Source organism: Hyperoodon ampullatus (genome assembly GCF_949752795.1).
Source record: "Hyperoodon ampullatus genome assembly, chromosome: 2".
In the NCBI taxonomy this organism is placed as follows: Eukaryota; Metazoa; Chordata; class Mammalia; order Artiodactyla; family Ziphiidae; genus Hyperoodon; species Hyperoodon ampullatus.
The window spans coordinates 46,539,972-46,567,810 of NC_136915.1; the positions used below are offsets into that span (position 1 = coordinate 46,539,972).

The window sequence follows — 27,839 nt, forward strand, 5'->3', positions numbered from 1 at the left end:
CTTCACCCAGAGCACATCATTTCGTCGTCTCCGTCCCACTGCACATCCTCCCCCAGCACATGCTAAATGCTCAGCAGCCATTCATAGATTGAACTGCTCAAAGACACACAGCTAGGAAGTGTCCTTGTCTATTTGAGCCCATGTTCCTCTGTGTCCAAAGCGTGTGCTTTTAACCCCGCCCAGTGGAGTGGCAGGGTGGTCTGGTGTGATGGTTAAGCCCGGAGCCCCTAGAACCTGGACCATATGGGTTCAGGTCACAACTCTGGCAGTTACCAGCTGTGTGACCTTGGACAAGTCACTTTGCTTCTACAGACATCATTTCCTTGCCTGTGACATTTCTGCCAGGCATTGTGAGGGTAGGTGGGTGGGGACCTCTGGCATGGGAGGTGTGCCAGCACACAGTAAGCTGGGAATGCGTGTCTTCCCTTATCCTGTGTTCCATCTGTGTGAATGCCAAAGGCTGCACAGAGGACTTCCCTGGTGGCGCAGTGGTTAAGAGTCCACCTACCAATGCAGGGGACACGGGTTAGAGCCCTGGTCCAGGAAGATCCCACATGTCGTGGAGTAACTAAGCCCCTGTGCCACAACTACTGAGCCTGTGCTCTAGAGCCTGTGAGCCACAACTACTGAGCCTGCGTGCCACAACTACTGAAACCCGCATGCCTAGAGCCCATGCTCCGCAACAAGAGAAGCCACCACAATGAGAAGCACTGCAATGAAGAGTAGCCCCCGCTTGCCGTAACTAGAGAAAGCCCGTGCGCTGCAGTGAAGACCCAATGCAGCCAAAAATAAATAAATAAATAAGAAAAATATTTTAAAAACAAAAACAAAAAAAACAAACAAAAAAACAAAGGCTGCAAAGAGGCTGCACAGACCCCAGGTCTCGCACGTGTCTTTCTAACCCATCTCTCCTTGAAGTCACCTCTGGGTGGGGCCTCCCCTGCCTGGCTGCCCCTCCCTCCAATCAGCAGCCTGGCCTCAAATGCTCTCCCAGTCCCCAGGGGAGGTGGTGGAGAAGGAACAAAGGCCGCCCGCTGCCACCCTGCCAGGGTCACTGAGGAGTGCCTATGCCATCCACAGGTCCGTCACCCTGGGCAGTCAGGGGTCTTCCAGTGTCTTGCTGTGCAGACTCCCACGGCTGAGCCCTGAGGACGCACCTCAAACTTCCAGGAGGTGTCTTGGTGTAGAGAGGACCCTCCTTTCTGCAGCACCCTACTACTGGACACAGCGCTGTCCCTTAAAGGGCGTTGTATGTCCGGGGGTGGTGTGCTGCCATGCTGTTTCTGTCACTGTGTGTATTTGTCTGTCTCTGGGTGCACCGGTGTCGCCATCTGGTCACGCTGTTTTCTTGGGCTCATGAGCCCACTTTAGTGTCTATGCATGGGGCACCACGTACGTTGATCTCTTTGTGGGTGACTGTCCATTGCTGAGTGCGAATATGCCCTTTTGTGACTATAGCCACTCATACCTGTTCTTTTGCACACATCTCTGATGCCCCTTCAACACTCACTGGCCAGATGTTGTGCTGGATGGGATGGTGGGTGGGGACAGGGCAGGCTACAGTGCCTGCCCTCATGCAACACCACTTTCTCCACCAGCTGTTCTACCCCATGAGCATCCATTTCTTTGCCTATAAAACAAGGAAGCTACTGCTCTTAACATGGTGAGAATTGAGATAACTTAGTGGACACTGTTGATGTGCCACCTCTGTCACCCTGGCCCGGCTGGAGGAACACGCACCGGGGGCTTCCTTTGTCTCCCTGCCTGGGAGTTTCTCTGGCTGCCAGGCTGAGCCCACACCTGGGAGGCCACTAGAGCAGGGAGTTGGAACAAGCCTCAGCCCTAGAGAGACAATGGATGTTGGTGGATAAACACCCCAGCTCCCTCATCCCTGGGCGGGGTAGTTCTGAGTGCCTTCTGAGGTCAGTGGCAGGACCCCAGCGGATGAGCTCCAGCTGTGCAGGGGAAAGCTGCCCATCAACACACGCTGTGCTGGCTTCCCTCTCCACTCCCTCGCCGTGCTTCCCTGGATCCCCTCCCACATAAACTTCTTGCATCCACATCCCCGCTCAGAGTCAGCTTTGCGGCACACCCAGCCTGAAACAGATGACTCAGACCTGGCGCTCAGGAGACCTTCAGCAGGTGCTACTTACCTCCACGCTCACTTTTCCGGAATTGGACATCTTCGAGAACACAGTCGCGACTCCAGCTGAACCGCCACCTGCCCATCAGCCTCATCCAGGAGCAGGTGTGGGCCAGAGGCCTGGGGATGCAGGGAGTGGGAGGGGAGTCGGGGCCGTGGGCGCTAGGGCACCTACCACAGGCTGAGCCCCTTGGAAGCACAGGACTGCAGAGTTGTACAATTACGTTCTTGTGTCCCAGGTTCTACATTCCATTGTCCACCCCACTGCTCAGACTCAGGGTTCTATGTCAAGCATACAGGCTTCAAGCCCCAATTCTGTGTGCCTTGTTGCAAAGACTCCTCACCATCACCCCCCTCCTCCCCTCCCTCCATGTCCTCTTGTGGGCGGCCAGGCCGGAGGTGAAGTTCCTCTGGGTCTGGGCGCAGGAGTTGATGCAGTCTTACCTGCCCAAAAAGCTGGCCGGTGTGGCCTACTATCCGGCCCTGTGTGCCCACCTAGCCGCTGTGCTGAGTGCCAAGATCCAGGACCTGGTCAAGACTGTCACCCTGCCCTGCTACAGGCTGGTGTGCTCTGTCAGCATCGGGAGCAAGGGGCAGGATGGCGTGGTGGTCTCCAGCGGGTGCCTGTGGGACCCGCATGCAGACAGCTTTGCCATCTCCCACTATGTGAACCCCATGCTCTTCAGCATGGCACTAGTGCATGCCACCTACTTGGAGTGAGCCCTGTGGGATGAAGGGTCTGGGACCTTCATGGGGCCCTGTACTAGAGCCTGGCAGGGAAAACTCAGCCCCAGTCCCATCAATCAGTGACCTGGGAAAGCAGCACCCACCCAGGCAAGGCTGCTTCCGCAGCTCTTGGTCAATTAAAAGAAAACGAGAAGGTACATCTACATTTGCCCTCCTCAGGCCATCCAGACCACACACACCGCTGAGTTCTTTTGCCTCTGGCTGGAATTATGTCATCCACGTGCGGCTCCTGGCAGGCTGTACAGATCAGAAGCTCTGAGGGGCAGCTATCTATGTCTTTGATTAATAAAAAATGGGCAATAAATTAATAATAACTTAATACATGCAATTTGGGATCAAAATCTTCCAAAGCATGGGGAAAATAATTAAAAAGGGAGTTCTTTTTTTAAAAATAAATTTATTTATTTATTTTTTTGGCTGCATTGGGTCTTCGTTGCTGCGCGCGGGCTTTCTCTAGTTGTGGTGAGCGGGGGCTACTCTTCACTGTGGTGCATGAGCTTCTCATTGCGGTGGCTTCTCTTGTTGCAGAGCACGGGCTCCAGGCACGTGGGTTTCGGTATTTGTGGCTCGCGGGCTCTAAAGCGCAGGCTCAGTAGTTGTGGCGCACGGGCTTAGCTGTTCCGCGGCATGTGGGATCTTCCTGGACCAGGGCTCAAACCCATGTCCCCTGCATTGGCAGGTGGATTCTTAACCACTGCACCACCAGGGAAATCCAAAAAAGGGAGTTCTTGATAGTGAAAAGTTTGAGAACAAGTGCTGTCGTCCAGAGGCCAGCATGAACCAGGCACTGCTGGGGAGGGCCTCCAGGGAGAGGAGGGGAAGGGGGCTGGTTCTCACACTCGCTCCGGGCTAGGCACCGTGCTTGGGCATCACATACATTTTCCTCATCCTCACACAGTCCTGGGAGATGGTGGTACCATCTCCACTTTATAGATGAGTAAGTAAACTGAGGCCCAGAGAGGCCAAGTTACTTGCCCTGTATACCTACAGAATCACTAAGAGATTTGAACCTAGGTCTGCCTCACTTAAAAAATGTAAACAAAACACAATAAAACAAAACAAAAAGTCCAAAACTGTGTGGAAAGTCAGTTTGTCAGAAAGTCAGTGTCTGGAAAGTCACTCTGGTTTGAGTTTACGAGGAAAAGAAGAGGGACAAGCAGAGGGAACAGCATGTAAGCTATGGGTGCTGGGCATGGTTTATACTATTGACTGTTGTGACTAATCAGGGCACACGGTAGGTACTCGCAGTAGTTTCAAATGAAAGACTGAAAAGCTTGGAGGCATAAAAGGGCACAGCCTATCCTGAGGTGGGAGAGAAGGAATGAACGTTTTTAAGCCTCTAGTTTCTGAAGTACTTTGACCAGGCATATTTAATCTTATTTTAACAAATCTCTAATTATGGAACTATTTCAAACACAGAAAAAGATAGAACATTAATAAAGCAGACAACGGTGCACCCATCACCCAGATTTACCAGATGATCATACTTTGCTGTATTCATTTCAAATATTTTTATAGTAAAGTGACACAGATGAAAGCCCTCGTCCCATCCCATCCCCCTCCCTTCTCTCTGTCAGAGGTCACCACTATCCTTGAAGCTGGTGAATCTCCTTCCTGAGCATTTGGTATTATTTTGTGTTTTTAAACTTTCCAAATATGGCTATCTTACTGTACCTTTCCTTTTACAATTTGGTTTTCACTCAATCATTATGTTTTTAAGATTTAGTCTATGTTGATACATGTAAATCTAGTTTACTCACTTTAACTGCTGTATGGTATTCCACTGTGAGTCTACAGAGAACAGTGCATTTCTCCATTTTCTTACCAATGAACATATAGGTAGTTTCCATTCTTTGCGGTTTCAAACAGTACAGCAGTCAAAGTCTTTACACACGTCTCCTGGTGCACCCTTGTGTCCCATACAGCCTTTACAACAATTGCAGCATGTACCCCTGCGTGACCTTGGAGAATTGTTTAATGTCTCAAAAGCTTATTCCTCATCAGTAAATTGGGGTAATAAAATAGCATGCATTTTGGTGACGACTGCATGCTTCAATGTAGGTGAAAAGCCTTTTGCAACCTGTAAAGGACTCCATGAAATGTTAGCTGTTTATCATTCAGGTGTTTGACATCCAGGATGTACTGAGCACCCTTCCACGCTGGGGACACAATGAGCAAGGACGACCCCTGATGTGCTCACATGCATAAGAGACAGTTTGATGGGTGCAGCAACAGAAGAACGTGCAAGACTCTGCTCAGTAATCTAGCCTGGAGTATAGAGGCAGGCAAGGCTTCCGAGAGGCAATGACGCTAAGCTAAGTCCTCTAAAGACAAGGAGGCTTAGGCGAGTGGAAGATGGGAGGGTGGAAGGCTGGCCCAGGCAGAGGGAGCAGCAGATGTGAAGGGACTGAAGGACGCAAGAGAACGTGCTTGGAACATAGGAGTTGAGGGGAGGGGTAGTTAGACAAAAGGAGCCTGGAGAGGTAAGCAGAGCCACGATGCTGTACCCCGAGGGCAGCAGGGAGCCATGACGGATTTAAGCAAGGGAGTGAGAGGTTCAGATCTGCGTGTTAGAAGAAGCAGTCTGAATAAGCTCTGGAGAGCTGCAACACGGTACTCACACTCAACAACAACTATCCTACACTTAGAAATTTGTTATGAGGGTAGATCTCATGTTGAGTATTGGGGTGGCCAAAAAGTTCGTTCCGGTTTTTCCATAACATCTTATGGAAAACCTGTATGAACTTTTTGGCCAGCACAGTGTTATCACTACAATTTAAAAAAATGGGTCTGGCCACAGTGTGGAAGGGGGTGTAGGGGAGAGGCCGGAGGTTGGAGGCTGAGGATGGGAATGCTGCAGGCAAAACATGATGAGGGCGGAACCAAGGCAGCCATTGATTTTGCCACCAACACCCTGACAGCATCACCAGGAGAGATGGGAGGAATGGGCCAGTTCACCCTGAGCTGGGAACCTCACCCTGATTCAAAGAGGTTCGTGCTCACACACTCCACCTAGTCCCCTTCTTGGACCCACTTATCATCTTTCGAGGCACAGGACCCAGCCATGAGCTCTCAAGTTTCCGGATGGTATGAGCCCTTCGGCATCTTGGCACCCAGGGCGTGGCTGGGTCTTCACCAATGTCCCATACGGAACCCCACCAGCATCTAGACCGCAGAGATCCCACGCAGAGTGAGGGGAAGGGGAGGGTGACACATTCCAGGGTAAGAGGGGCTGTTGGTTATCACTGGTCAGTAATAGCTAAACATCAAATATCTAAAATGGGAAAAGACAGACATACAAGAACTGCCCCAGACCCCTCACCCCCTAAGTGGGGACCACCTACCACCCCTAACTATGAGTGAGAGGCCTCTACCCTCAGTGCAGTGGTGCGTCCTGGCTTCCCCTAGGCCAGGCTGGAGCATTGCCATCCATTCTCCTAGCGCTCCATACTTCCCTTTTTAGCACACTCATCCCTTTTAGAATTACAACTTTAATTTCTGCCTTCCTTGTCGGACTATAAGCTCCCCAATGGAGCTTCCCAGAACCGTACCCACCTTGTTCATTGTTCTTCCCTCAGTGTCTAAGAGTCTGGCTCCTAACAGGCCCTCCAGGAGTATTTGTTAGTAGAATCAATAGGACGTACTAACTGAGGGAGAAGAAAGGGTGGAGAAAGATGCATAGACTCAGAGGCCCTGAGAAAGAAAGCGCCTTGCTCAAGTCACAGGAGAGGCCAAATGAAATCACAGTTCCTGCTCGGGACCTCTGCCTCTCAGGGAAGGGCCTCCCCACTGATTAGGCTATGCTGAAAAGAGGCTTTGCAACACACCAGCATTTCCTGAAGTAGTCCATGGAATGCTGGTCTCAAAGTGTTCTCTAATGAAATAAGCTTGGGAAACTCGGGGTTAAACAGAATGAAAAACGTTTCTTCACCACTGGACTTTTCAGAGCCTTTAATATGCTCGTGTGCACGTGATTCCTAGTGACGGTCACATGCAGTATTCCCCACATCTATTTGACCATGGAATTCTGTCTGTGAAACTTGGTTTGAAACCTTTGGCACCATCCCCCAACTGCTTGCCATAATTATTTATTGAACAGGGCACAGCAAGGAGATTTGTTGCAACTCTTGGGGCAGTGCAGGAAAACCCTGTTTCACAAATGAAAATGACTCCAAGCTCCAAGATATAAATGGGAGAAAAACGAAACTGTTCTGGTTGGAAGGGGGCCTGGAGATCCCACCTGGCCATTCCTTCACTGCTGTCATGCTAGGAACTGTAGTGTCCTGCAGAGCCCAGTTTAAAAATCACCGGTACAGAACTCTGAGGACAGGGCTGACATTAGAGACCTGGCTTCTGACACTGGCCTTGACATGAACAGTTTTACCTTGGGCAGGTCACATGGCCTCACTGGGCCTTGGTTTCCCCATTGATGTAGTGAGTCTGGTAGATGGGATGCTTTTTGGAGTCCTGAGCTTTAACCTCTGATATGATGAGGGCTGTGATTCTATGACTGTAAAATTCCAACTCTGTGGTTCTATGGTTCTTTGATTCTGAGATTCCATGGCTTAATATTCCAACTCTGGGACTGCCTGTAGCCAGCCTGAGCTGGTGCAGCATACTGGAGCACAGGCTACAGAAAGCAGAATTCATTAACTGCAGTGTGCTGTCCAGGATTGCTAAGTCCCCTGTGGAGGGCATGCCCCATGGAGGACGGAGGGGGTGGGGAGTGGAGGGGAGGGGTGGGTGCCTCAGAAACAGCAGCAGCTCAGTGGGCAGAGCAGGGAGAAGGACCCAGGTCTCTGGACTCCTGCTCTATCTTTAGATCTCCATAGCAACCATCACCAGGGCGCTGCAGCTGAAGGCACGGCTGAGCTGGCTGCCTGCAGGAGGGAGGGGCATTTGCTTTCACGGCTCTTTTGCTGGGGAAAGGACTCTAGGCTGGGCTCTTGAGCCAGGAAAAGGAGACTGAGAGTGAATCCTTTTGCAGCACAAAAGACCTGGTGCCAAAATAAAGGTAATTTAGGGCCCCACCTTGTTCTGAGACATGGCCAGGTCACAGAACCCACGACCTTCATTGTGTCAGGCTCACGGCACTGGAGGTACATACAGCAAGTGCCTCCTCTAGCCTCTGCTATGGTCATTCCCTAACCAGTGAGCACCTCATCTGAGCCAGCCCTGAGGTCACAAGAGACACACATCTCCGGGGAAAGCAGGCTTTGGCACAGGCATTACAGGGCAGGGCCCAGTGGGAGCCCCTCTCAAACCCTTGAAGCTGAGGAACCAGGAAACCCCCTGCTAGTCCTTCTCCTGCCAACTCCTACCCAGCCAGGACCTGGCTCCCTCCAGGGAGTCCTCCCTGACTCCCGGCCTGATACTCTCCTCCACAAGGTTCCTACAGCTCCATCTGCCTCCTCTCAGTAGGATGCCTGCTTGAGGGAGTCAGGAACCGCGTGGGGTGGATGAGAAACGGAGGTGCGCAGAGGTAAAGACATTTGTCCCAGGTCACCTGGAGAGTTAGCAGCAGTCTTCCATTCATGTCTTTGGATTCCAGTCTGTGTCCCTTCCTGCGTCCCAGTGCCAGGCCCCTGGCCGGAGCTTTAGAAGGGAGGCCAGGCTTAGAAGAGGAAGTAGGAGTCCTCGGCCAGGCCTGCGCTCAGCAAGTACCCAGCCACGTCCTTGGTAAACTCAGCTGAGCCACAGACCAATGCAAACGGCTTTCTCCGACAGGAGCCAACCAGCTCTTCAATCAGGTCCTGGCCCAGGCGGCCAAAGTGGGTCTTGTCCCGGTAACTCCAGGGTAGCTGCTCTAGGGAGTTCTCCTGGGAGGATGAGAAACAGTGGGGGTGACTACGGGGGGTCCTCAGAGTTCACATGGTCAGCTCCTCTCTGGCCAACAAGGACACTGAGGCAGTGGGGGTGGGAAACCAACCTTCACCCAACCCCACCACGGGCCAGGCACTTCCTCACACTGGGACTCAAATCACCCTCACAGAAGCCTTTGGGTAGGTAGTTATCCTCCACAACAGCTGATGCACAGGGAGGAGGGATGCCTCTCGGGGCACACAATGATGCAGGGGCAGCAGCAGGACCAGAAGCTGGGGCCCCTGCACCTATCACTCTGGGGGGAATGTTTTCTCACCATGCCTGTGGGTCTCCTAGCATCTTTCCAAGGTTATCCATCACCATCACCCTTGGAGCATAACTTTTGTTCATTTAAGATTTCAATTAGCTTGTTGAGCTAACAAATGTTTACTGAGTGACTCTGTGCCTGGCCCGGTGCTAGGTAATGGGGATACGGCAGCTGCCCTAAACAGACAGGGTTCCTGGCCCCATCTGGCTGTGTGTATCAGAGATCCCGGGCTGCAGTGCCCTAACCAAGAGAAGGGTTTATTTCTCTTACATGAAAAGGCTAGAGGTAGTATTCTGGGGGTGTGCAACGCCCCAGGCTCCTTCTTTCTGCCCCTCTAGACTTAGCTTGTGGCTTTCATTCCCAGGGCCACAAAAGAAAATCTCCACTACTTGGAAGAGTATCTTTTAAGTAAACATTTTATTGGAGTATAACATACGTATAAAAATCGTAACGTTTATATAGTTTGGAGAATTTTAACAAAGAGAAGAAACCATGTAACCAGCATCAAAAACAAAACAAAACCCCCAACAGAACAGGACTATCACCTCTGCAGACCCTATTGAGATGAACTTCTGGTTCCTGGGACCAAGCAGCGAGACAGGATGGAGAGAGAGGGGTTGGGGTTGGAATCCAAGCTTTGCCACCATTTTCTGGTGAGGAGCCATGACCTCTCTGAGCTACTGAGATGAGCACAGCAGATGGGGAAGTGCTGAGAGGCTCCATGAATGCAGGCCTCGAATCTCAGGCGCACTCACAGAGCTCATCAGACCCCGAGGGCCTCTGAGGACAGTGCTGTGCTGCTGACAGGGGACACTCTCTGATGATCTGCATCTTCTTGCGTGCGCTTCGTGCTCTGACCTGCCCAGTGGGCCCTCGAGGGCAGGAACGAGTAGGGCCCGTTGGCCTTAACCCTCCTTCCCAATGCCCCCAGGCCAGTTAGGTTCAGTGCAGCTGACCTTGACTGTGTACCCAGAGATGCATGAGGTCTGGTTGCTGCTCAAGTGGGGAGGGGACCCATAAACAATGATGATGCAGTGGGGTGGGTGCTAGGAAGCAGAGCCTGGGCCGTGACAGCAGAAACATCTACACCAGCCTGGAGGCTCAGGGAAAGTTCCCAGGATGGGATTACACCTTAGCAGAGAGATGTGAGGGATGAGTGGGTGTTAGGTGAAGAAGTGGGAAAAAGTGTGCCTGGCAGGGGGAACTGTATGAGCAAAGACCCAGGAGCCAGAAAAGCACAGGGCACTTGCGACCACAGGCAGACCAGTGACACCAGAACGCAGCATGCAGCGGGAGTGGGCCAGAAGGTGAGGCCATGGAGGGCTGGCACATAGTCTTGAGAGCGGTGGGGAGCTAGGGAAGGACAGGCAGCAGGGCAGTGACGTGGTCAGAGCTGCCCTTCCGGCTGCAGGATGAAGGACAAATCGTCAAGTAGTGGCTGGAGCAGGGAGACCCTTGATGATGCTGTCACTATGGCCCAGGCAGCACCCAGAGTGGAGAAAGCACAGACAGGTAGGAGGCACCTCTCACCCCATCATCCCTCACCTTCCCCGGCTATTGACAGCCAGCCCACTCGCCTGCCCAACCCCAGGGCACTGGCCTCATCAAAGCCCCGGCCCAGGGTAGAAGGTCCCCTCTTGCTGGTGAACTTTAACTCTGCCCTCAAGCTCGGGCTCAAATGCCATCTCCTCTGTGAAGCCCTCTCTGCTTGCCTCCAGCACCCTGAACACCCTCCACAGCACCTATCCCTGTGCTGTCTTACACTGACAAGCAATAAGAGCATGGCCTCGCCACCAAGTTGCTGTGTTACCTTGGGCAAGGTTCTTAACCTCTCTGTGTGTCAGTTTCCACATCTATTAAAAGGCCATGATGGCAGTATAAGCCTCCTAAGATTGTGGTGGGGATTAAATGAGTTAGTACACATAAAGTGCTTAGAACAGTGCTAGGCACAGAGAAAGTGCTTGATGAAGGGGAGCCCTTGTCAGCCATCTCTGTGGCTGTCTCCACATATATAGATGAGCACCTGGAGGGCAGTAAGAGGTCATCTTCATTTTTATTTTTTTTTATTTATTAAAAAAAATTTTTTTTTGGCCGCCCTGTGTGGCATGTGGGATCTTAGTTCCCTGACCAGGCATTGAACCTCCGTCCCCTGCAGTGGAAGCACAGAATCTTAACCACTGGACCGCCAGGGATGTCCCATTTTCGTTTTTAAATCCCTGGCACCTGGCACGTGGTGGGGGAAAGAAAGGCTGGCCAACAGCCAGGGCAATTCTGCCAGGTGCCTGCCTTCCTGCCATCTTCCCTGACCAGCTCTCGGGCAGGGCTGAGTGTGCTCCCGGCAGGGGTGGCCCTTCCCTTGCCCCTCTACCCTCGGCTGTACCTTAGCCCTCTGCTTCATCCCTGACCTTGGGCACTGCTGTCGCTGCTGATGTTCACCAAGCACGACCCCCTCGGTGTTCATGCCACTGAGCGTTCTGCCCCGTGCACAGGCCTGTGGACTCTGGCCCCTGGGGACCTCAGGACCTCTGGTTTCCTGACACCCTCCCCCACCCAGCCACAATGTCGAGGATCATGTAAGTCTTTAGGGACACTCTAAAGCTGTCTCAAGAGGAAACTGATGACAAGGGTGCTCCAAAGTACAGGGTAATGAGGCTGACCCTGACCAAGAGAATGGAGGGGAGGCACCAGCAGGGAACCTCAACCCAGGGCGTACAGGAAAGAGAAATAAAGCTACAGACTAGGCGAAGGCCAGTGAACAAAGGTAGCTGAGGGCCTGGCTTGAGGTAAGGGGCAAGACAGACCTCCATGCTGCAGCCCTGTGGGGAGGGCCCAGAGGGGTGGCTTGAATGAATGGAGGGGATGGGGAACCAGAGGGAAGAGGGCTCAGGAGGCAAAGCCGCTTCCAGCTAGAGTGGCTGTAACTTGGAGGATATGAAAGCAGCTTTGTTCCCAGGCGGGAACAAAGTGATGTGGAAAAGACCCTAACAAATGCAGTGAACTGGATCCGGTTTACTCCACCAGCCATTGCTGGGGTGAGTGCCTACTCCACGCCTGGTGCTGTGCAAAGCGTTGAGAGCGTGGTGATCCAGACACGTGGTCCCTGCCTCAAGGAGCTATCACAGCCAGAGGACGTCTGTGCCTGGCCCACTGATTCTACAACCAGGCCCCCCGCCCATACAACAGAGGATGCCAGAGGGTGGATGGCAGGCAGCAAAGCATGGTGGGTGAGAGCTGGTGCTCTGGAAGCAGACAGCCTCGGGTTCATATCCTGGCTTCACCCTGTCTGGCAGCACGACGCTAGCTCGTGCCTTCACCTCAGAGCATCAGTTTCCTCATCTGCATAATGAACACGGCAACACCTGCCTTCCTTGCCAGGCACACACTGGGGGCTCCACCAGTGGCAGGGATGACTATTACGGCACAGGGCAGAGAGCCCACAGCATGTCCTCAAGATGGGTGCAGGGGACAGGAGAGTCTCCATCAGGGAAGGAAATCATTCCCCTGGGCTCACCTGGCTGAGTACAAAGAAGGTGCGGACATTCCAGAAACGAGCCTGCTCCCGGAGGAAGGTTTTCAGGTAGATGCCCTCAAAGGTCTTGAAGCAGCCGACCAGGGTGATGAAGGTCTCATCCTCTGCGTTGTCTGTGATGCTCTGCAGGATGGGCACCATGGGGGCCAGGCCGGTGCCGGCAGCCAGCATGAGGAGCTCACCATACTAGGGAACAGGACGGTACATGACAGGGGTGGGCTGGGAAGGGGTCTGACCCCAGCCATCCACTATGGGGGCTTTTCTTGGGCTTGCTTGAACTGGATGGCACTGCCCTTCCTGGGTGTCCCACCCATCTGAGTTCGCCTCTCTACCTCCTCCAGAAAACCATCCTTGCCCGTGAAAGGCTACAGCTTATGAGGTCTATGGAACAGAAATCATGGAATCTGGAGGCTGAAAGGGAACATGATGGTGCAGTCATCCTGCAAGTGGCTTGGCTGCCTTCTAAAGCATCCCCACAGGACTCTGCTTACATACTTCTGCTGATAGGTAGTCCACTACCTCCCAAGGAAGTCTGCTCCATTACAGACTGACTCCCCTTGCCAGGGAAGGCTTCCCACCTGACACTGAGCTGACACCTGTTCCCACCAAAGCTTTGCCCTCCCACCCCCATCCCAGCCCTGCCCTCCGGGCTGCTTCCTCTGCCCCAGGGCAACCCTGCAGAGATCGGAGGCCCCTGGCTTGGACCGTGAGCCTGCTCATCTCTAGACTAAATGAGATACTATACCTCAGTGCCTGGCCCAGAGAGCCAGGCAATCAAAGTGAGCTCCCAAGAGGCACCTGCTCCATCAGCTCCCCATCACCGAACCTGTTTCCTGGCTCTAGGCCTCTTTAAGATCAGTGCCTAGAAGGTTAGTGCCTGACCCGCACAGTGAGGTATTCACTGACATCTTTCTAGAGATTAGGCCTCTGTGCGCAGTCTGAGTGTCCACCAGCTTTAGTGACAGCCACTGCACACCACACTACTGCATGGAATGCTTCCTGGACTATCAGGAGTCGGGCAGATCTGCAGGTAAACCCCCAGTCATGCGATCTGGGCATGTTCTTTCACCTCTCTGAGCCTTGGGTTCTTCACTGGTAAAAAAATAACAGCACCTCCCCAGAATAGCACCTATCTCAGAACTGTCATGAGGATTAAAGAGATGACATAAAGTACCTGGTATGGGACTTCCCTGGTGGTGCAGTGGTTAAGAATCTGCCTTCCAGTGCAGGGGACACAGGTTCGATCCCTGGTCCAGGAGGATGCCACATGTCACGGAGCAACTAAGCCCGTGCGCCACAACTACTGAGCCTGTGCTCTAGAGCCCACAAGCCACAACTACTGAGCCCGCATGCCGCAACCACTGAAGCCCGCGCACCCAGAGCCCATGCTCTGCAACAAGAGAAGCCACTGCACTGCAACGAAGAGTAGCCCCCGCTCACCGCAACTAGAGAGAAAGCCCACGTGCAGCAACAAAGACCCAACGCAGCCAAAAAACCCGACTACATAAAATAAAATTCTAAAATAAAATTAAAAAATTAATCAAGTGGCTGGTATGGAGCCTGGGGCTTAATACAATTAGATTCCTTCCCTCACTGAGCCCTACTGCTAGCCCATCATCCTGTCCTGTGTTCATGCTCTCCCAGCCTCCCAGTCACGGGGTGTGCCGTGCTCCCCCTTTCTCCCATCACTGCTCAGGCTCTCCTCTGGGGAGTCCTCCCTGAGCCAGGGGCAGGTGAGGGGACCTTCTTGTGTTCCCACAGCCCTCTGTGCATCCCTCTTCACACTTGTCACACTGTGTTGTTGTCATTTATCTGTGCGCCTGTCTCCCCATCAGACTGTGAGCTTCTGGAGGACAGGACTCATCTGACCCATCTCTGAGCCCCCAGGGTCCTGCACTGGCCTGGCCCTGGGTGAATACCTGTGAAAGTCTGTGGAATGAATGCAAGACAGATTCTAATGTATCAGTCTCAGGCTGACGCGATCCATCTGCATTGAAGATGGCTGCAGAGTGGCAAGCCTGGGCTGCATCCCAGCATCCTCACAGGAACAGAGCCAAGCCTTAGCCACAGTTTCAGCGGCCAAGTGTTCATGTGTGACACACCATGTCTTTTCCCTCATGGCCGGGCCCTACACCCTCCCAGACAGGAAGTGCAGGGCTTTCCCGTGGGGTCTGTGGATGCCAAGGTAGTAAGACTGGTATGTCCAGGAAGATGGCCTGCAGGTATTCTTTATTTCTTTTTTTAGCTTCTTTCTTTATTTTTTTTATTAAAAAATTTTTTTTTGCCTGTACCAGGCAGCATGCGGAACTTCCCCGACCAGGGATCGAACCCGTGTCCCCTGCAGTGGAAGTGCAGAGTCTTAACCACTGGACCACCAGGGAAGTCTCTTTTAGCTTCTTTATATCTGCTGAATTTTTTTTTGGTAATGAACAGGTACTGCATTTGTAGTAAGGAAAATACCAATAAAAGCTATTTTTTTTTTTTTTTGCGGTACGTGGGCCTCTCACTGTCGCGGCCTCTCCCGTTGCGGAGCACAGGCTCCGGACGCGCAGGCCCAGCGGCCATGGCTCACGGGCCCAGCCGCTCCGCGGCATGTGGGATCCTCCCGGACCGGGGCACGAGCCCGTGTCCCCTGCATCGGCAGGCGGACTCTCAACCACTGCGCCACCAGAGAAGCCCAAAGCTATTTTTAAATTAAACAAAAAGAATGGACCCACAGACATAGAAAACAAACTTATGGTTACCAAAGGGGAAGGGAGAGGAGGGATAAATTAGGAGTTTGGGATTAACATATATACACTACTGTATATAAAATAGATAACAAGGACCTGCTGTATAGCACAGGGAACTGTACTCAATAGTTTGTAATAACCTATAAGGGAAAAGAATCTGAAAAAGAATAGATGTGTGTGTGTGTGTGTATGTGTGTGTATATCACTTTGCTATACACTTGAAACTAACACAACATTGTAAATCAACTGTACTTCAATTAAAAAAAAAAGAATGGAGAGGAAAAATGATTCATTCTTTTCCATTTATTTTTGTTTTGCTTTGTTTTCCTAATTATAAAGGTAATAGGTACTCATTATGGATAATTTGGAAAACATAATGAAGAAAATAAAAATCACCCATAATTCCACTACCCAGAGCTGCTAACATTTTATTGCTTTTTTTTAAAAGATATTTTTTCTGGGGACTTTCCTGGTGGTCCAGTGGTTAAGACTCTGCACTTCCACCGCAGGGGGCCTGGGTTCAATCCCCGGTCGGGGAACTAAGATCCCGCATGCCATGCGGTGTGGCCAGAAAAAAAAAAAAAAGAAAGAAAGAAAGAAAGAAAGAAAGAAAAGGAATTCTTTAAAAATATATATATATTTTCTGTGCAATTTAACTTAGTTTCCTAACGTTGTATATTCAGTTTACCTAGTGTTTGTCACTTGATCTTACAGCTTAAGCATTAACATCATTTATAAACATAATTTTAAAATCCAAGATAATAGTCTATCACGTATCTGTAACCCAGTGTGCTTAACTGTTCTGTTGTTGGATGTTCAGTTGTCTCCAATTTCTTGCTATTATAAATAAAGGCACAATGAACATATGCAAGAGGCAGCATTTTGGATTCTTTCCATAGGACAGACTTCAGAAGTGGAAGCACTGGGTCAAGGGTGTGAAGATTCCTAAGACTCCTGGTGCATATTGTCAAACTGCTTTCCAGATATGCACCGACTGATGAGAAATTACTGATTCTTCCTGGGAATGTCAGGGGAGGATGTGAACATGCCGTGAAGATGAGGGGAAGAGCCTCTGGGTTGGGAAGCAGGGGGTTCCCAAGCAGTGAGCCACAGGGTGTATTTAGGGAGTGGTCTGATAGTCTTGTAAATGGAATGTGAAACTGCAAAGATATCTGAGAGTCAGATGGCATAAGGGCCCTAAATACCTAGCTCACAGTCTGAATTTTTCCAAGCAATGGGCAGGCAAGGATGGTTCTGGAACATGGGTAGGCAGTTTTGTTTCTTAGCGCCTATTCCCATCTCCTCCCATGTCCAACCCCAAGGATACTCTTGGGATTAGGTTTGGGCTCAAGAAGAATGGCACAGTGAGATTCTATGACCTGAAACATGAGAACCACATTCCTGGAAGCTAAGCTGGGAGGGGTCTCCTGAGGACTCAGTGCGGGCACTGACCTGGTTTGGTTTATAGAAGAAGCCTCCGAAAGGTCCTCGCCAGAAAGCCGTGTCTCCTGCTTTCCAGGACTCCACATACTGGGACATCAGCCCTGTCTGGTAGCACTGGGAGGAAACGAAGGGAGACCTCATTAAGACAGGCACATGTTGTCAATACAAACCACATCAGCCTCGAAAGTGGAGCCCTTCCTGCACTCCCAGTGCTTTACATGTGTTCTCATTTAATCCTAATTATCCATGAAGTTGGTACTGTCATTCCCCGTTTTCAGATGAGGCCAAGAAGCTTACACAGAAGGTAAATGGTAAGACTGGGATGAGAATCCATAAGACCTACGGCCTTAACTACAGAGGTCTCAAACTAAATCACTACAATGGCCATGTGGGTAACATAACTGAGTGAAGAACTGGGTATGAGATGACTGATGGCAACTAACAGTCTCAGCGTCAGGGAGACAAGAGTGAGCGGTGGGGACTACAGTAAATTGGTGAGTGAATACTCTTTCTGAAGGAGGAAACCACTCTGCAAATTCCAGTACACAGTCCGCGGGGCCAGCGATGCCAGATCTTCTGACTCTCTAAGAGGGGCAGGAAATCCATATTTTTGTGAAAATTTTCCCATTTTTGAAATGTTGGCAATTAATTCAAAATTTTAAAACACCGTGCAGGCCAAGACCAAATATATTTACGGGCTAGTGTCCGCCTCATTTGCAATCTCTGCATATCCCTGCACTGTCTTCTGGCTGGATGAAAAAAGTGAAGATTGTGGAGGGGATTCCTCCATGGGGGAAGTGCACACTGCCCTGACTCTGTGTCAGGCACCGTGCTGGGGCTGCAGGGGAGACAGCTGGACCTTAAGCTCCATGGAGGCAGCCAGTGCCTGAATCATGGAAAGGACTTAAACATCCGAATGAATGAATGAATGAATGAACCCAGATTCAGGCCCTCCCTTCAAGGAGCTCACAATCTAAGAGGGACCTAAGTCTCAGACATATACAAGGCAGAGACTACCTAACCCCCCGTGAGAAGGATGAAGTGCTAGGAGAGACCTGAGGAGGTGCGGTCACTTCCAATGGAGTGGGATCGAGGACAGCTTCCTGGAGGGGGAAGCTAAGCTGGACCTTGAAGACTGGGTAGACTCAAACTCACTGGGGATGCGGGAAGAAGGGCAGAGAGAATTCTGGGCATCAGGTGTGGTATGGTCAGGGGTAAGACAGCCCAGGAAGGGTGTCTGGAGAAATTATAACCAGGCTTGAAGGAGAGACTGGGCTTTGGTCACCATACATGCTTTTAAGCACCCACAGCTACTTCTGGTACCATCCCTGCCTTCCTTGGGCACCACATGCATAAAGCAAGGGAAGTCTTCCGCTTACCTGAAGAGGTCTGGGGAGGAGGCTACAGTTTTTCTCCTAAGTTGCTGGAGGCTATATTTCAGCACACACCTTGTTCTGTGGCCCCGGTCTCGGGGAGGCACAGCCCCAGGGGTGGCCTTAGTGGCCCTATGGCACAGATAGCACTCAAGGAGAAAGGAAGGATTTTTCTGTGCCTCTGGCACCCATATGGAGCCTGGCACAGAGTAAATGCTCAATACACACTTGTTAAACAGAACTGACACTGAACTTGTTCTTCCACTTGAGATCATATTACCCTAGAGACCTTGGGACAATGACATCATCTCTCTGGGCTTCAGTTTCTTCATCTGTAAAGTGGGGAGAATATGATCTACTCTGCAGGGTGATAATGAGGTTGAAATGAGGTAATTAAAATAAAGAGCTAGAAGCAGTACCTGGTGCCCAGAAGGTGCCAGAGAAATGAGAGCTCCTCCTTCCCATCTACATGGGAGGGTAAACCTTACAAAACCTGCCTGCCTTCCCAATTTGCAAAGACATTTCCAGATCTTCCCAGCCAGCGGCTTAGGGATGATTAAGCATCTCTCTAAAGAGAGGCTTTCCGGTAAATGAAGGAGAAAATCAGCCTTGCAGCTGGGAGAGATCCAGCTGCCCTGAAGAACTGTCTCCAGGCTTATCCTTTCAATAGAAACACACCCAGACAAGCAGCTTGGGGAAGCAGGCCATTTGGAGAGGATTTGTGGAATCTCCCAGACAAACAGTTGCGTGGAAAAGGGATCCCATCCAAGCTTATGTGTGAGGGAATAAATACTCCAGCTCTGAAGGCAGGCGGGGATGGTTGGAAGCCAGAGACGGTGCTGGGGACCAGGAGTCAGAGGGCCAGGGCTCACCTACCAGCTGTACTTCTTACTACCTGGGGAGCCTCAGGCACTCCTGGAGCCTCAGTTTGCTTATCAGTGAAATGGGGATAATTCCTGTCCTACAAGGGAGACAAAGGATGTGAAAACTATTCCTAAATATAGGTGTTCCCTAGGATTCCATTTGGGAAATGATCTAGAGCTATGTATTAGGCTGACCCATATGAAACTGCTGTTTCTGTAAGTCAAAAATGTTAGCATGTCAGCAATTTCATGTAGTTCAACCTAATTATTTTTGCACGTAATTGGACCTTCATGACGTCTTATACATTTGTTGCCTATTCCTTGGGTCTCTGGGATATTTTGCATCCAGCCCACTTTGTTCATCTCATCTCTGCCAATTTCCCCACCCATCTCGGCTGCCCCTACAAGCAACTCTCCTCCCGCCACTCAGACTGGGTACAGTTCCCAGAAGACCCTGCTCTATTTCACCCCTCCCTGCCTTCGGTTATCTGTCCCCCTGGAATGCCACTGCTAACTTGTATTACTTCCTCAAGGCCCAACTCAAATGCCCCGACCCCTGCCAACCCACCTGCGAGATGATTTCAGGTTACTTTGGCCCCCAAGGTCCTCCATGTCCCATCTTTTGCCTACAAAAGTGTTCCAGGACAAATGACTAACAGTTCCCCAAATCATGCCTCCTTTGCCGCTGTACGTGCTGATACAGCACTCAGAGCTTCCTTCCCACTCCTGAGCTTAAACATAGAGCTCAGACACACAGCTTCCTCTGGGAAGCCCAGCTCACCTTCCCTGCAGCCCCAGCTGCCCTGAGTTGGGTTGGGGCCTCCTGTCACAGCATCTACCACCTTGCACTGTCCCAGTCTGGCCCCTGCCTGAGGGCGGGCGCCGTGTCTGACTCTCCCTGGACACCCGTGCCCAGCACACAGTAGGTGCACATGACTTGGTTCCCCTTTCCCCGGCTCAGTGCTTACGCTCCATCAATAGGGAAGAAGGTGAGGAGGAACAGCTTTACTTTTCTCAGTCCAAGCCTGTTTTTCATAAAATCTATCAGGAACATGCCCTCTGTTGGTGGACCAGTAGCCTCTCCCCAGGAAAGGAGGAGATGAGAAAAGGCCTCTTTCATTGTCCTTGCTCTTCCCTCAAGTCAGCCTCCTCCCATGTGAGCGCTGGCTTTTCCCATGTCAGAGGGAAGTGCCCCACCCTGACCAAGCTGGCAAATGGAGGTCCAGTCTACAGCCTCTTAGAGCATCCATGTGAGTTGGCTCACCTTGATTAAAACTTCAAAGTATCCTTTTGCGTTGGCAGGGCTGATGGGCGTATAGGCTCTCTGAATTTCTAAGCCATCTACTATCCCTCTGGGAAAGAGAAGCACTCAGTCAGGCAGTCAGCCATTCAACAAACCCTTAGAGTATCGAATCTGTGCCAGGCTGGTGAAAGTGAAGGTGGGGGCCCAGTCATCCCCAGTGGTTCTCACTGAGGGGCAGGCAAGATGGAGCAGAAGAAAATAGCACTGGGCTCCCCCACTGCCACATGCTGGCTGTGAGACCCCAGGCAGGTCATTTAAACCCTCAGCTGCCCCTTCTGTAAAATGGGGACAACTGTCTATGCCCCTGCTGTGTGGCTCCACAGGGGTCACAGATGAAAAAGTGCTTCAAAAAGTACACTGATGGGCTTCCCTGGTGGCCCAGTGGTTAAGAACCCACCTGCCAATGCAGGGGACACGGGTTCAAGCCCTGGTCTGGGAAGATCCCGCACGCCACGGAGCAACTAAGCCAGTGCACCACAGCTACCGAGCCTGTGCTCTAGAGCCCGCGAGCCACAACTACTGAAGCCCACGCGCCTAGAGCTCATGCTCCACAACAAGAGAAGCCACTGCAATGAGAAGCCCGTGCACTGCAACAAAGAGTAGCCCCTGCTCACTGCAACTAGAGAAAGACTGCGTGCAGCAAAGAAGACCCAATGCAGCCAAAATAAATTAAAAAAAAAAAGTACACTGATGATGTGAGCTATTTTAGGACATCACTGGGGGTTTTCCTGACCTCTCCTCGACCACAGAATGATCAAGATAAAATAAACTATATTTAACAAGTGTTTAACATTTATCAAACATGACCGCATGCCAGGAGCATCAGAAGTGAAAGGATCCTCAAAGGTGCCCTAGTCCAAAGCCTGACCCCATGCATGAATCCCCTCCAGTGTTATCAACAAGGGGGCAGAAGCACAATCAGGAGTAATAATAAGAGCAGCCATGTTGTAGCAAATGCCTATGATGCACCAAGCATATTATATGCAGTATCTCATTTATTTCAAACAATAACCAAAATGAGGAAACCAAGGCTTAGAAAAGGGATGTCACCTGCCTGAGGTCACACAGCTAGAATTCACCTGTAGCTCTGTCTGCCTCCAGGTCTGGGTTCCTTACCACTACTCAGAGCTTCCCTGGAGCACCTAAGCATTCCTCTCTTCAGCCCTACTATGTATAAAATTTTCTTCTTTGAGGTATGCAAAGATTAAAAAGGCCTGTCCCAACGTATCAAAAGTTGGGCAGAAATATTCAATAAATGCTTACAGAAAAAACAAGGAAATAACAAACAGAACATATGGCATGGCTCGGATGCAAAGGGCACTGTGACATTTGCTATGACAGAGGTAAAAGTGACAGGCACTCTCACCTAGGGAACCTCCGAAGACCTTGAGCTCAGAAGGTCTTGAAGGACAAGGAGGCCACTAACAGGTAACGATGGGCAGGAAGTAAAGTAATTCCAGGCAGAGGGAACAGCCTGGGCAAAAGCTTAGAGGTAGGATAACGTAGGGCAAGCCAGGAACTGGCGAGTGGACCTCGGGGCTGGAACAAGGGGCACGTATGGGGGTGGTTGGGGGGGTGTGTGGAGAAGAACTTGGTGGGCAAGGAGGCTGGGGCCTTGGGTTACAGTGTCACTGGGGAGGCACTGTGGAGTACCAGAAGGGGGCTGAATGAGGAGGGATGTGGTCAGCTGCATGTGTTAGGAATGTCACTGGAGTGACAGAGAGGGGCCAGACTAGAGGCAGGCAGTTCTGGGCATCCCTGACTAATGGGTGGAGGGTTGCTTGGGGCTGTGACCTGTCCTGTGGCCCCTCTTGTCCGCTGGAACAGTGACCTTTAAGGACCGTCAGCCAGGCCACAGGCCAGAACAAGCTGGGCACAAACACCAGGGGTCAGTGCGAGGCAAGTACTGGCTATACCTTCCGTCTCCTTTGATGGCTCTGCCTCCTCTTGCCAACACCATAAATGCTGGAGTTGCCAGGGTTCGGTCCTACCTCCTTCCCTCTTCCCATGCCCCACATGCTCCCAAATGCCATCCAGGCACAACAATATACCTGGATGATTCCCAGATCCACGTCTGCAGCTCAGATTTCTCTGCTGAGCTTCAGACCCAGAGAGTCAACTGCCTGGCAGTCACCTCCATCTGGGGGTCCCAAAGGGCCTTGTCCCTGTGTAGGTGGAGGTGGGGATCAAGGAGGGAGGAGAGTACAAAAATAAGCTGGAAGGAAGAAGGAAATTCAGAGGAGTGAAGGCTGTAACTCAGGAGGCGGGCTGTTTGGGTTTGAATCTTTATTAGCTGTGTGATACCGGGCAACTCCCTTATTTTCAACAGCAGTGTCTTCTCTATCAACTTGTGCTAATCATATGAGATTAATACCACAAGCTCTGGAGCCACACTGCTTGCTTTCATATCCTGGCTCCAACGTTTCCTAACTGTGTGATCTTGGGGAAGTTACTAAACCTCTCTGACTTCAGTTTCCTCTCGGGCATGATAATGGTGTCTACCACACAGGATTTTGTGAGGAATGAATGAGCTTATACATATGAGCACAAAGAACTGTGTCTTGGATACTAAGTGCGAAAAAAGTGTTTGCTGTTACTGTTATTTATTATGAAAATGCATTATCTAGTTCAATTCCAAGAGCCCTCTGAGTCATGTATTACTATGTTTATTTTGAAGATGACACATGGAGGTTTAAGGAAGGTTAAGCAAGTTGCCCTAGGCCACACAGCTAGCAAATGGCAGAGCAGGGCTGCAAAGCCTGGGTCCTCCCACTACCTGAGTGTACCGTAGGATGAGGTGTTGGCCAGGCCGCAAGCCGAGCTGGCTGTTCCCAGGTAATGCAAACCGGACAAGGTAGGTGTCCTTAGTGAGTCTGTCTGTGGCACTGATGCAGAAGGCTAGGAAGGTCTCTGGGCTCAGCTTGGAAGGACAGCTCTGCAACAGGAAAAGATTCAACAGCTAGAAGCTGGGACTCAAGAGACATGCAAGCATCCATGGGCATCCTCCCCCCAAGGAGAGGCTATCAAGGCCAATAAGTTTTCTCTGTAATAGCATAGTCCCCCCTTACTTCCCTTTCAGGCTCTAAGAATGCCAGAATACTTTACATTGAGCTCACCCTGCTCTGAAGCCTTGTATGGCTCCCCTCAGCCCCAGGATAAAGTGCAAGGTCCTTAACTGGACACTCAAGGGCCCTGTGGATGGGACCCAAGTCTCATTTTATCTCCCAGGCATCAGACACCAGACTTTTCTCTGTATCCCCAAGAATACCTTGCGGCTTCCTACCTGTGAGTCTTTATTTGCTCAAGCTGTGCCCTCTATCCAGAACACTCATCTCCAATGTATGAAAGACCTACCCATCCTTCAAACCTGCTAAAATCCAGATTTGCACAATTTAGAAACTGATGGGACCTAACGGATGATCTAATCCAATATCCTTATTTTATATGTGGGGAAACTGAGGCCTGAAGATAGTGACTTAGTTGTACAAGGTCACACCATGAGCAGGGACTCAAATTCATGTCTTCCAAGTCTCAGGCCACTGTCCTTAATATTCCACCCCACCTCTACCTCCTCCGGGAAGTCTTCTCTGAATGCCACGACTCACAGATCTCCCTCTCCTGTAAAATGCCCACACCCAATTCACTCCTGGGACCTCCCCTCACCACCTGCCCCATGCCCCACTCACCAGCTCAAGGCCAGGCTTTGAACCTGGGTCAGTCTGCTTCCATTAAGCCCACTCTTTTCTCTCTGCTGTACAGAGTCAGAGGAAGCTTTCCCGAGCAGGTACACTGCATAGGGTTGAGGCCAGGTGGACGCTGCTCCCCCTCACCTGTGTCTCTTCTCTACTCAGCAGGCTCCTGTCCTTGCTGGCTCGGGCTGCCTCCCAACTTGCTAGGTCTCGCTGGTAGAGGTCGAACACGCAGGGTGAGCAGCCACTGCCGCAGCACTGGGAGAGCAAGGGCTCCACCGGCCGAAGCTGCAGCCAGGCTTCCTCATCGTCGTCTTCCTCCCCCTTGTCCATTGTCAGTGGGCCTTGGTCAGGCAGGGGGTGCGGGCAACTGGGTGCTCTTTCCAGAGTAGGCCCAGGCCCTGCTCCCTTGCCAGCCTGGGAGAGGGAAAACATGTGGTTATACTCTGGTCATCTCTATTCTGCTCATTCTCCCTGAAGCCTGCAGGTGCCAAGCTCTGTGTGAGTACTGGGGACAGGGATGAATCAGTCCTGGGATCTGCTGCCTGGTTGGGGAGGGAGGGAGACAGGGCACAGTGATCGGAATGGACAACCATGGTTTCTTGACCTCTTCGTGTGTTCTGAGGAGTGCTGGATTAAGATTACATAGAAAATCTCACTGAATTTTTAAAATATTTTAAATGATGAAGTACAACATTTATGTACAACTTAGTATTTATAAAAGTTATAACTTATAGATAAATTATAGATAAATTATAAATAAAAATAAAGAAAAGAACCCTTTCGTAAGCACCACTCACTCAAGTAAAAAGAACCTTGCTGGCATCCCAGAAGCCACACATTTGTGTTCCTTCCTGATCACACCCCCGCTCCCCATTACCACCACCCTGACTTTCGATACAATCATCCCCTTGCTTTTCCTTAGTTGTGCCACCTTTATTTGCAACACTATCCACTATTTATCAGCTTTGCTTAGTTTCTACCGTTAAACAAAATCATATGAATGCATTCTTCTGTGTCTGGTTTCTTTCACTCACCCCTGTTGGTGAGTCACCTGTCAAACTGCTGCATCTCATTGAATCTTTACAACAAGGCCAGTCCTGGAGGTGTCATTTTATGGATGGGAAAACTGGGGTCTGGAGAGGTTTAATAACTTACCCAGGGTGACAAAGGTCCCCAAATGATGGCACTGGGACTTTAACTCTGCTCTGTCTGGTTTCAGAACATATTGTTCCTCAATCACAGGAAAACAGGAGGAAGAGGAAGTCACGATGGTCCAGGTGAGAGGTAATGAGGACCTGGACCAGGGGAGCTTCAGGGAGGACGAGAGGACAGCGCGGTCAATTAGAGAAATCCTGAAGCAGTAATTAACAGGACACAGAGACTGATGATGTGAAGTGAGCAGGTGAGGGGGATAGAGGGGTTGAAGGGACATCCAGGTGTCTGGCTTGGATCCGTGGGTGGATAGTGGGTCCAAGAGAAGTTGAGTTTTAGGGGAAAGAGGAAGTGGGGGAAATGGTTAAGTTCAGTTTGAGGTAAACTGAGTGCCTGTGGGACATCCAAGGGCAAAATCCAGCTGCCAGTTGGATTAAATAGGTCTAGGTACCTGAGTCTGGAGATGGAGCTCTGGGTAACTGACAACAAGGGAGGGATGAGGGGGTAAAGGAAGAGAACAGGCTGGAGCCTCTGAAGGCCTGCTTGGCTTCCTGCTTCCTGCAGCACTCACTGCACTTGGTCCAGCCCTGGTCACTGCAGGTGCTCAATAAATGCTATTCCAGTGAATGAATCTCTACCCTATAGCATTTCACACTGTTCAGAAATTACATGTTTATGTGGTTTTCTCTTCTTTTGAGACTGTGAACTCCTTGAGGGCAGAGACCTGTTTTTTATTCATTTTATGAACTAGCACAGTGTACATTTAAAAATATGGATGTTATATGAAAGGAGGGCAAGAAGGAAAGGAGCTTGGTTTCAGGGCCATTAGGTAAACATTGTCTGAAAGAAAGATCAGGGAGGAAAATTTAAATGGTTATGATTTATTTTGAGATGTTTCTGTGAGGGCAGTTTGGGATTTTTCAAGGTTCTCTGTCTTTATATGTGGAACTATACAGTTTATATAGAAATAGACCTGGTCATCTCACCTGTGAGGAAACTATTCATTGAAAATTCCACAGGCAGGTACTTCCCTGGTGGTCCAGCCGTTAAGACTCTGCGCTCCCAATGCAGGGGGCCTGGGTTCGATCCCTGGTCAGGGAACTAGATCCTGCATGCTGCAACTAAAAGATCCCACATGCCACAACTAACGATCCCGCACACCGCAATGAAGATCCCACATGCAGCAATGAAGATCCTGCGTGCCGCAACTAAGACCCGGTGCAGTCAAATAAATAAATAAATATTAAAAAAAATTCACAGGCAAATCAAAGTAAAAGAGGGTCTTCTCTCCCTCTTGTCTGAGAACAGAACTTAGGGGAAGTCTGATGTCCCAGAGCATTATTTGATGTAAACATCACTCCTCCAAAAGCTCCAGTCTTGGACTTCCCTGGTGGCGCAGTGGTTAAGAAGCCACCTGCCAATGCAGGGGACACGAGTTTGAGCCCAGGTTGGGGAAGATCCCACATGCCACGGAGCAACTAAGCCCGTTTGCCACAACTACTGAGCCTGCACTCTAGAGCCCGCGAACCACAACTACTGAGCCCACGAGCCACAACTACTGAAGCCCACGTGCCTAGAGCCGGTGCTCCGCAACAAGAGAAGCTACCTCAATGAGAAGCCTGCGCACGGCAGTGAAGAGCAGCCCCCGCTCGCCGCAGTAAGCCCGCGTGCAGCAATGAAGACACAACGCAGCCAAAAATAAATAAATAAATTAATTAAAAAATATAAATAAATAAAATTAAAAAAATAAAAGATCCTGTCCTTGATTTCCTCCTATTCATTCCTGCCTCTTAGACACTTACTGGGCAGGGGCTGCTGAATGAGGTGCTGGGACACAGAGGTGACTGACACTCATCTCTGTCCTGGAGGAGTCATCCACTAAACAGCTAAGAACAGGGATAAGAATAGATGCACTGCCTCACTCAGTCCTCTCGACAGCTGTACATAAGTAGGCCATGCTCTTCCTCATTTCACAATGGAGAAAACTGAGGCCAGGAAGCTGGAGTGGTAAAGTTAGTGCACATACCTGGTCTCTTAAGACTCCAGGCTGCTCTTTCACCCTGGATTTCATGCTCTAGAGGGCAAAGGAGAGTGTCTTCATCTCCAATTCCCAGTGCCTGGCACTGGGCTGGCACAGAACAGGGACACCTAACTTGCCAAACTGCCACTGAATTTTATGGGCACCCTGGAGCCTCCCAAGGGCAGTAGCTTCATTCGTGCATAAAGTGCTAGAATCAAGGTGTGCGCCAAGTCTGTGGAAAAGCGGAGGAGCAAACCACCACACCTGCTAGAAGACAGTGAAGTCCTGTTTCTTGGTTACCAATCACTTCCCAGGAGCCCTAACCTTTAAGATCTTTCCCACTTTTCCTGCTTTCCACACCCATTTACACTGGAGCTTCCCATGGGCCCAAACAATGTGCTTCCAGTCTCCCCGTACACCATCAATCAGCATACCTCCCACCAGCTCTGATCACAACAGTCCCCTGCTTAGCAAGCTTCAATAACTCCCCACTGCCTACTAGATACAATCCCATTTCCTTGTGTGGTGCCCAGTGTTCTCCTGATCAGAACTTGTCCAAATTCTCTTACCACTTACTATCATTGGTTTTAGAAGGGTAGTTCCTTTGTGTGCAATAAATCTTTCTCTTATAGAGGAAAGGTTTCTCTTTAGAGGAAAGGAAACCTGGTTCTACTGCTGGCTCTGTGATTTCAGGAAGGCTTAGCAGGTGGAG

General features: G+C 50.6%; 1 protein-coding gene across 1 annotated transcript; it reads right to left on the reverse strand.

Moving 5' to 3' along the window:
* Positions 1 to 8,505: 8,505 nt before the first annotated feature.
* Positions 8,506 to 27,178, reverse strand: CYB5RL (cytochrome b5 reductase like; the record flags this gene model as incomplete). The annotated part of the gene is made up of 7 exons (XM_079698427.1): positions 8,506 to 8,709; positions 12,532 to 12,735; positions 16,734 to 16,838; positions 20,225 to 20,312; positions 23,050 to 23,198; positions 24,094 to 24,369; positions 27,134 to 27,178. The coding sequence occupies 7 exons, from the start codon at positions 27,176 to 27,178 to the stop codon at positions 8,506 to 8,508; spliced, it is 1,071 nt and encodes a 356-aa protein (XP_079554553.1).
* Between the last annotated feature and the right edge of the window lie 661 nt (positions 27,179 to 27,839).